The sequence below is a fragment of the Electrophorus electricus genome, chromosome 2 (assembly GCF_013358815.1).
Source record: "Electrophorus electricus isolate fEleEle1 chromosome 2, fEleEle1.pri, whole genome shotgun sequence".
In the NCBI taxonomy this organism is placed as follows: Eukaryota; Metazoa; Chordata; class Actinopteri; order Gymnotiformes; family Gymnotidae; genus Electrophorus; species Electrophorus electricus.
The window spans coordinates 32,885,888-32,896,273 of NC_049536.1; the positions used below are offsets into that span (position 1 = coordinate 32,885,888).

At 39.0% G+C, this 10,386-nt stretch overlaps 1 protein-coding gene across 1 annotated transcript; it reads left to right on the forward strand.

Moving 5' to 3' along the window:
• Nucleotides 1-5,636: 5,636 nt before the first annotated feature.
• On the forward strand, nt 5,637-10,281 carry slc38a11 (solute carrier family 38 member 11). Its single transcript, XM_027014794.2, has 12 exons — nt 5,637-5,666; nt 5,755-5,875; nt 6,643-6,717; nt 6,959-7,093; nt 7,336-7,401; nt 7,569-7,675; nt 7,809-7,888; nt 8,153-8,223; nt 8,342-8,503; nt 9,107-9,219; nt 9,673-9,804; nt 9,991-10,281. Exons 1-12 carry the CDS (start codon nt 5,637-5,639, stop codon nt 10,279-10,281), a joined length of 1,383 nt encoding a protein of 460 aa, XP_026870595.2.
• The last annotated feature ends 105 nt before the right edge of the window (nt 10,282-10,386 follow it).

Here is a 10,386-nt window from a genome sequence, read left to right on the forward strand (position 1 = left end):
CTTTGCATCCTGTTCTTCCAGAGTTATTCACGTGCCCTCTGCAGGAGAAGCCACTACAGCAATAACAAGAGGCAGACAGCGACTGATAAGACCCCCGAAAGAAATTGACATGCCTCCTCTTACTAAAACAAGTACAAGCAAGAGAATGAGGAAGTCACTAGGAAACTGCTGGGCTCTCACTCCATATTGCACAACCACCGACAAAAGGCAGTGATGTGTGATTTGAACACCATAACGCTGTCAAGGGAACTTGTCAGAGTCCTGCTCAAGACAACGTTTAATAGCAAACTGTGTGAGAGGGAGAGATGAGACAGCGGGAGAAAGGGGAGAAAGAGAGAAGTGAAAACAAAAGATGAGGCCAGAAAACACCTCCCAAAAAACACAAGGCTCCACAGAGTTTTGAGGAATCACAACAATAGCTTTACAGTTCTACACATATTTTCCTTATAGTTCTGGAACCAGAAAGGAAAAGCTCAGTGAGAAGGAATTATAATTTGCATAGAAGCACTGGAAAGACACCCACAGAGGCCTCACACATCTGTCTGAATCTCACTAAGAATTATGATGCATTGTCGTCTATATCTGCTGACCCAAACGAGGGTTTTGGGGCATTTCCACTCAGAGTCAGAGAGGGACATAAGAGATCAAATGGACGGGGGGGGGGCCTCCTCATAAGACATAAATTATGAAACTGAGTGTCAGGGTCAGAAAAATAGATGTGATTAGAGCAGTGACATCACTGCACAGAGATCAGGCTGCAAATCTGAAAGTGGTATTAGTGCAGCAGGACAGAGCAGTAGCATGAGAACGACAATTTCACAACTGTGCAATTAGCCTGATCTGCTTGGCACTTACCTGAATGTTTGATGTTTATATACAGCTATATCGGGGAGTCTAAACTGGAAGGGGAGATTATTGCACAGTACTTTTGGAGTGATACATAAATGTGGACTTTGTACATTTTCATTTTTAGAAGTTAGTTCAGGTGTTTTATTTAAAACCTCTGACTGAAAAATGCTAACAAGACTGTCACGCTTTCCCTCTCAGATACCGCAGTTCCCATGGCACCAAACTCTTTGTGCTGTTTTGTTTTTCCTGCCTTCACATGATATTTTGGTTCTGTGCCCCTCCCTTGCACCACCCTTAGCCATTAGTCTTTCACCTGTGTCTGATCTGGTAACCCGCCCAAGTGTGTGTGTGTGTGTGTCTGTGTGTGTGTATATATATATATATATATATATATACACACACACAAAATCCTTAATCTGGGAAATAGGCCACAGAGCTGGCTGCATGAAGAAAGATGATTCAAAGTAGCACTGAAGAGATCTTATCCAATTAGGGGTAATTAGGGTAATTAATTAAGATTGTCAATAAGATTAGGTTCTGACAAGAGCCCAAATGAACCTTTGTTCATAAAAGAGGCATAAGTGAACTAGCATCTAAGCATGACTGCACAACGTCTAATTATATGATCCTAATTGTGAAAAACTGAACCCTGAGCCTTTAGTATCACATATGTTCAGGAGGTTTTGAGGTAGTCACATAAATCCTGACACCATTTCTGATTTATCATTCACTGTTTATGTGAGCTGTGGAGAGTTGATCAATAGGGAGATGAAAAATGCCTCAAACTTCAAGAATCAACCTAAAAAAAGCCATCAGAATGTATGTTCCAAAAGCCACTTTTTATTTATATATACTACATGTGTTTTTATCATCACTTTTGTGACCATATTCACCATTTTAAATCTTGGGGTCTTTGGCTGAACTGCGCTTTTAGTTCTTCTAGTGATGCTTCTAGTAATATAAGCACACTGAACTGTTGTTATTAGGTATTCTTTTGGCTTTGCTATTATCTCTGGAATCTATTTTTGAGGATCTGGAGAGGATCATGGAGAGGATCATCTCTCTCCCTCTCTCTACCTTTCTCTCACACACACAAAGCATATACACAAACATACAAACAAAAATGCAAAACACACATAAATAAGTGCAAACAAACCACTGAAACAATAGACAACATGCATTAGGTTGTGCGTGGTGCTGTCCATGGTCCTGAAACATTTATCACAAAGGTCCCCACTGAACTTAAAATATGAAATACATGCACACACATCTAAATATTTTTCTCACTGGCCCCAGAAACGAGACGTTTTGTGACTGTAGAGACATTTTTTGGAGTGAAACTGATACTCATTGCATTCAATAATGGATCTAATTGCTTTTTATACTTATTTGAATTTTGAATTTGTCTTCTAACAAAGAACAAACTCTATAGAGGTGTGGTTTTAAGAATAGAATAAGGTAGACAAAATCCCACCATAGACATAAACCATTAAAAAATCAAGATGTGTAATTATTGCTTATTGCTCATAACTCATTTAATCATTCATTCATTAATCAGTCGGTCATTCCTTCATTCTTCTCACTCATTCAATCTCTTAAGCAATTTGAGAAGACATACGTTATATTTGTTGCTTTAAAAGATCACCCAGAGGCAGGCTAAATTAAAAGGTCAGCCAACTACTCATTCAGAAGTGTACACAAGTATACACAAATCGATCTGACTGAGTCTGCGCGTCATATACTCCCTTTCATTAACGCGCCAAAACCTGTATGTTGTACGTATAGCCTCATGCAGAGGAACAAAACAGCCTGGAATTCAGCACACTCCACCCGTTTTGTGGTAACTAACGCCATTCTTATTTACACCACTTTTTTTTCTTTCTTTTTTTTTAAAGAAAAGGAGTTCAGAATTTAAACGATTTGAATCGAACCTCAAGAAAGAGTACACCGTGTCACAATGCAGACGTGGCTGATAACCATCTTCTAAACACGATTTCCTCAATAAATATCATTGTGAACCTCAATAAAAAAAAAAAGGCCGCAGGGTAGAATGGCACTGGAAAATCAACTTATATTATATAGGCCACCCTGAAAACTTAGGACTGTGACAGACGTCAGTCAGAGAAGGAAGGCGCTCTTGCAAATATTAAACCATAGACAAACTGTCACCATAATGGTGTCCGATATTAAGTTATTGACGCAACAGGAATTATGTCTCCATAAACATTGTAAAACTGCTCATCTTATTGGAACCGACGTGACGAACCCGCCCCTTATAGTTCCAACCTTCCCTAAAAGCTATTACGAATAGTTTGCTGTTTATATATCAGACACGTTTCGTTAGTGGATAATAAGAGAAGCAATCATTGTAAAAGTGAATAACACATCACAAGGTTTAGAGGCTGCTAGCATGTCTAGATTTGAAATTTTATAACAGAGATAGAAGAGTCACATCTGACACACACACACACAGAGATAGATAGATAGATAGATAGATAGATAGATAGATAGATAGATAGATAGATAGATAGATAGATAGATAGATAGATAGATAGATAGATAGATAGATAGAGAATAATAATAGACTAAGAAAGACAGAAAGAAAACTTTTAATTTCAAACAGGCTGTGAAATCTTGCATGGAATTGAACTAGAAGACCTAGAAACGCAGAATAAGACGATATGCTACTTAGGTGGCCACACAATATGATGTTTATTATTAACAAACTTTCTATCCTCACATTATCCAAACATATTGTGCGATTGTAACCTTATTACCATATTCATATGGTAGGAAAATAACGTTAATTGTTGTGTAGACTAAAAAACATCTTTCCAACATGCCAAAAAAGCGGTTAGACACGGTGTTCCCTGTATCTCTCTAGATTTTTCGTATTATGAGATTATTTCGTCACATCCTCAACATTTAGTATTTAAGTGTTTGTAAAGTCATGTAGTTTCTACAAATTTGTGTCAGTGCATTCTGGATGGCGTGATATTTCCTAGTTTTCTTTCAACAGCCATGCTTGGTGGTCCCACCCATCCTCACTTTATACACACTCACCATCATCTTCTAGAGCAGGTGGTCTGTTGCACTACACGGCCGGAGGAAAACGCCTTGAAGTCGTATTTAATCCTCAACGTCCAAGGAAAATTGACGTATTTCTTCGAGAAATTGAAAAAAAAAGTAACACAGCTTTAGCTATATAAAAATGAACAATTTCCTGGTTGTTTCTGGCACCGAAAGCATACAGTGAACCGTGATCAATTTGTTACTACACTGAGAAGCGCCTAAGAGCAAAGCGGCGAGCGCTTCCGGTTATTCATTATAGAGAGGCGATGACGCCAGAGTACCTATAATGGTTGTTTCACATGTTCGCGGTGCTTTTGCACGAACGGATCCGGCTTGACTTCATATCGCAGCTTCCTTACTGTAGACAGACCACGTGTTGAGCACGGTTTGACACTTCATACCATTAATAGGCTACCATCTAAGTTACGTTGAGGATATAGCCTATATGAAGGGGCTTAGCACTCTACAGCACACGTTAAAGGGTTTTCTTTTGCCTTCTGAGCACAAATAATAATAATAATAATAATGCTGTTCTGTAATGTTATCCATTGAGATTAACTTTGTATTTCTCCACTTGTGATTTGGTTGCTTATTATAATGTGAGTTAAACTAACACGGTCAGAGATACTTCAACGCAGACTTGTTGTTCCTACATTTCACGTGCTTCTCTTGTCAGTGCTAACTTTTCCTTATGCAGCCGCCATCATCGCATCGTTTGTAAGTCTTCTAGTGACATCTGCTGGCCGAATTCAATAACGTCTCTGTTACCACCCCGTACATGTGTTATTGCCTGGCCGGCCTCTATAAAGCGCGTTGCACACATGTAGGGTATTTGTGCTGTCTTTGGTGGGGTTTTTTACGCCTACTTGTGAATAATTTCAAGTTTATTGAGTCTGATTTGTCTGAAGTGTGTGTCCATTTTGTTTAGATATGTTGAGGTTGACAAATGTTTGGTATTAGTAAATTTGCACTTCATTGATGATGTTCTGTGCGGCAGTGCCTGGAAATCTCCAGAGGACGTAGGATGTAGGCAGGCTAGAGATTACCACGCCCACTCCCCCAATTTAATTCTGTATATATAGTGTAAGTTATTGTCTGATAAATACTGGAAGCTGTATGACACACTTTTTGTATACTTAGCCATAGTCTGTGTTCTTTTAGCTTACTTGTTATGGTAAATATCCTTTCAGTTTAAGGCCACATCCACATTAGGCTAATGTTTTGTTCTATTGTCTCAGTGCCTCCTAAAACAAACAAACAAATAAATAAATTGCATATGCTGACAAAAAAAAAAAACATGAGGTCAGAATGGGATTCATTTCAAATAGTAGTTTTCTGCATAGTAGTTTACTTTGAAAATGCAGTAGGCTATACATGTTTACTTTGAAAATGCACACGCGTGCGTACGTGTGTGTATGTTGACTTATATAGGCCAGACCTATTGTGTTTAAATCAGTTTATTGTATGCATTTTCCAGTCCTTATGCACCATTTTTCCAGAGCACATGCAACGATTTTAAGGTTGTTTGTGCCAAAACTGAGTTAAAACCTGTGGAACGTTGTACACAAATGACTTCGGGAACCCGAGGGAACATAATTCTGTGGGCGGATTTGTCCCAATCGAGCAATTTCCGTCTTCACCCACATTGGAGATCGCCTAAATGTAAACATAGTCGACGGATTAAACGGGGTGATTTTTTTTGGGGGGATTCTGAAATGGAAGATGGCACGCGTGGGAATAGTCAGGTAGGCCATGCTGTCGAGAGAAGAAGAGCTCAGTCATCTCTCAGTTCCCATTTGGAGATGTGATACAGGTTTAAAACTTGCTTTTCAGGAAGATGGTGAGAGAAGTCGTTTACTCGTGTCTCGTAAGGACTCCGTCAAGTGCGGAACGAGTTCGATGGCCAATGCATACTTTAATTTCACTAATTCTATTATTGGATCCGGACTTATTGGTGGGTTTTGTCATCATTCTAATAGTCATTTTTAGATTTGCTAGGACAATAAGTTCATATCCCAAGATAATTCAAATACATCATTTTAATTAATTTGTGAAAAGTTTGAATTGTTAGTTAGAGAAATATATTTCTAATATAAATATTAATAAGTCATTTATTCAACCATTTTGAATGTAGCAAAACGTTGTAGCCTACGTAGAGCACAGGTTAAATAATAATAACTAAATTACATTCATTTTAAACCATAAAGATACCTGCAGCCATTTCCTTTATGATCTAATTGAAACATTTCAGTTAACATAAACTGCTGAAACTTTCTAAGTTCTATTTATGGGGTTATAACGGACAGTCTGAGAGTGAGTTCAGACTCCACGTGTTTAGCAGGATCATATGACTGCTAACAATGTGACTCTGCACAACGGACTGATAGTTCACTAATGTGTGTTGGACTCATTTATGCTGGCATTTCTACAAAAAGCTACAATGAACAATGTTTTAATCTTATACTCACATTCGTCCAACCTTTACTCTAAATCCTTTTTGAGAATTACTTAAATTTAATAAAAGACTTACAGGCATTCAAAATTTGATTGGTTAACAGCTGTTTAATAAATATTTTTTACAGAATATGTTTTTACAGAATAATGAAACATAAAAGGAATTAGAACAAAAAAAAAATTTGTTCAGTGTCGGTCTGTATCGATGTGAGTCTAAATGAAATGGCTATATGTAATGTGTTGGGGAAATGCGTTTTCTTGCCTTAGGCCTGCCCTTCTCCCTGGCCCAGGCTGGCCTTCCACTGGGGATGTTGTTGCTTTTTCTGGTTGCCCTCATTACAGGTATCCAGTTTTTGTTTTATTACCTTCCTTATTCAGGCAGGATCTAATACTCAGCCATTTCTCTTAACATAGAATGCCGTGTATACAAAAATGTGTAAAAAATTAATAAATAAATGAATCCATGTTTAAACACTATTTGAGTTGCCACATTGTTGATTGCGGTGGTTTGACTACATTTTTATAATGACATACTTAAGTATGATTACAGATGTGATAATGACAGTCTTTGTCTCCTCTACAGACTACTCCATCATTTTGTTGATAAAAGGCGGCAAGTTGTCAGGGACGCACAGTTACCAGGCCCTAGTACACGGCACATTCGGCTTTGTGGGGTTTATGATTTTGTCAGTACTGCAATTTCTGTATCCATTCATTGGTAATTACCACCCTTTCATAGTCACACACACACACAGAGAAAGAGAGAGAGACACACACACACACACACAGAGACACACACACACACACACAGAGACACACACACACACAGACACACACATACACACACACAGAGACACACACATATACACACACACACACACACACATACACACACAAACACACACACACACACATAGACACACAGCACAAACAATAACATTTTTGTATTATTTCATCCAGCAATGATAAGCTACAACATCATCACTGGAGATACTATGACCAAAGTGTTTCAGACAATACCAGGAGGTATGCTAACACTTTATAATGTTATATATTGTGGTTTTTATATTTGTATATTTTATAATGTAAGCAATATCTCTATGTTAGGTTGCTGCTGTGCTCACAAGTCCTGCCATCCAGTTATGTTGAGTCCTGCTTGTAAAGGGGTTTGTCTTTCTCTGCTTTTAACACAGTTGGCTCTGGAAGCTTCTTGTCCAGCAGACACTTTGTCATCGTAATCTCCACCGTTTTCTTCACCGGGCCTCTTTCACTGTACAGAGATGTAGCTCAGCTGGGAAAGGTAGAGTTTAAATCAGGAGACAGATCTGACCCATATGACAAAAAAACCAAAACAAAACTCATGATTTGATGGAAATGTGCTTTGACCAGATGTGTGAAATGGTAAATTGTGGCATTCTGTGCCTTTCTGTTAGGTGTCACTGGTGTCCATGGTGTTGACTCTGGCGATCGTCATCACAGTAGTTGTACGAGCTGTAACACTCGGACCACAAATGTACTGAGCTAAGGATCTCTACGCTCACCGACACCGTCAAACACATGCCACTGTTACACACAATCTTCTCTTTGTCAGGCTTATTTATTTAAACAATGTGTAAATGCTTTTAAAGATATTGTTTTGATTATCCTTTTGCAAAATACTTTCTATACGTGCATGTGAACACCTACCATATTTCAAATGACACATTGCTGTTATTTAAATCACAATTTATTCTCATTGACTGGGATGCCTTCATTCATACATTCATGTTGGCAATAGCCCCCTCTCCCAGGATGCCTGGGTGTTTGCCCGTTGGAATGCAGTTCAAGCAGTTGGTGTCATGGCTTTTGGTGAGGTAGCTCTGAACTAATGTACTATCTAAAAATTAGCTTAAAGTCGTCTCTTTTCGGTACAGTGGTATGGTGTAATTTCATTGTACACGTGCTACTGTGCATGTCATTTTCACAGCCTTTATCTGCCATCACAACAGCTTCATGATCTACGAATCGCTGCCGGAGCCCAGTCTGAGGAACTGGTCCTGCGTCACACATGGCTCTGTGGGCTCAGCTGCCTTAGTCAGTGCAGTGTTTGCTGTCGCTGGCTATGCTACTTTTACCGGGTTCACACAGGGTAAATCAAACCAGTTTACTGGCTGTACGTGGGTTTAAAACGATTCCAAGTTAATGTCCCAAGCTTATCTGCAAATGACCATGCCAAGGAGAATCAGTATTATGTGTGATACACGCAGCACCCATTTTATTAGAAAGATCTGGCTTGCAATTAAACTTACACCATGGACACTGTTATGTGCACATAATTAATATTTACAAAATTTAGCCCATGTGATGGCATGTAGTGGTTAGATTGCTCACCAGATATGTGGATACAGGGTGGGGAATCATTCTCAGGACTATGTAGACATGGACGCTGTGATGGTTTTTGGCTATTGAGCTGGTACAAGTTTATCAGACAAAGGTTTTGTTGTTGTAGGTGATGGGTTGATACTGTCATAGAAAATTAACCAGTCAACAGTGGTGCTGTGGTCAGAAACTGATTATTGGTTAGTAGCTGGAGGATGTGTGCTAGGCCACAGGGCAGCAGACTGTAGCTGTACTACAACTAGGAATTTCTAATAAAGTGGGTGTGACCAAATACTTAATGATGTATTTACTGTTGCAGAAAGTGTGGACTGTTCATGATTACAAGTCGTGTATTTTTGTTCTCTCGTCCTAGGTGATATATTTGAGAACTACTGCAAAAATGATATCTTGGCCACCTTTGGTAGATTCTGCTATGGCCTGAGTATAATCACCACTTTCCCATTAGAGTGTTTTGTGACAAGAGAGGTAATAATTGTTTTGTTGCTTTTACGTTTAGTGGCCTTTTTAAATATAGCATTCCGCATCTTCACTTTGAGCATTGTTCTCTATACTCACATTCACTATAGCTTAACAGAGCAGAAATGTTTATCTATGGTCATTACTGTAAGAGCATTTATAGCTCCCTGTTGAATTTTTATATAGCCAAATCTTATCGTAAGAAGGTCAAGTGCACTTGCTTTAAACCCACGAGGGATGATGATTGCTGGCAGAGATTTCGGATTGAGCATGGCAGCCTGGATTTACTGTGCAATATCTGCAATGGCCCTCGAGCATCTCTGCTTCCTTAAGAGTGTCTGTGCTCTGTGTGGGTTGCAACACTTTTATTTCAGAATGCACAATTACATGCTAGCTGCTGTACTTAGTGGACAATTACGCTAATCCTCATATGCGGGTTCTTTCCTTTGTTTTGTCTTTCAGGTGGTGTCAAATGTTTTTTACAATGGGGCACTTAGTAACACTGTCCACATCATAGTTACCTTGGCGATAATATCAGCAGTTACTGCAATATCACTCTTTTATGACTGTCTGGGTGTTGTGCTGGAATTGAATGTAAGTTTTGCATAGTACATACACCTCTTTATAGGAGTTAGCATATAACACATGCTGAAACTGTTAAATATTGTAATTATTTTAAAAGCACGTCACAAGCTGAATGTTTTTATTACTTCACCTGCCAGTCATTATCATTCCTTTGCACTGCTCTCTGATATCTGCACACACGTTCTGCATTTCCAGGGAGTTGTGAGTGCCACCCCATTGATCTTCATCATCCCTTCGGCCTGTTTCCTGAAACTCTCCGGTGGGAATTGGTTTCAGAGGAAGAGGCTAATTCCAGGCCTTATTCTCACCATTGGGGTCTGTGTAATGATCATTGGTTTGGTTATGACAGCACTCTATGCTCAAGACTGCTCACATGGAGCAGAGATGTTCTACTGCAAAATCACAGACTCCTCTGGTCCCACTTTTTCTACAGACAGTCGTGTGCTACAGAGCATAAATGCCACTCAAAACATTAGCATTTTTTAGGACATGTTCAGTTTCAAAATCATGATGACATTGTAGAACTTGAACTGCCCTCCTTTTTCAAAATCTTCCACCATTTCACTCTCTTAATAAAGCCATTTTCATTAC

What these genes read in the sequence shown, in the direction of transcription:
- slc38a11 (XM_027014794.2), top strand. Translation starts at nt 5,637, where the DNA reads ATGGAAGATGGCACGCGTGGGAATAGTCAG. An exon ending in GCACGCGTGGGAATAGTCAG is followed by an intron (nt 5,667 to 5,754) that starts GTAGGCCATGCT and finishes CTTGCTTTTCAG; the next exon opens with GAAGATGGTGAGAGAAGTCG. An exon ending in AGTTGGTGTCATGGCTTTTG is followed by an intron (nt 8,224 to 8,341) that starts GTGAGGTAGCTC and finishes TCATTTTCACAG; the next exon opens with CCTTTATCTGCCATCACAAC.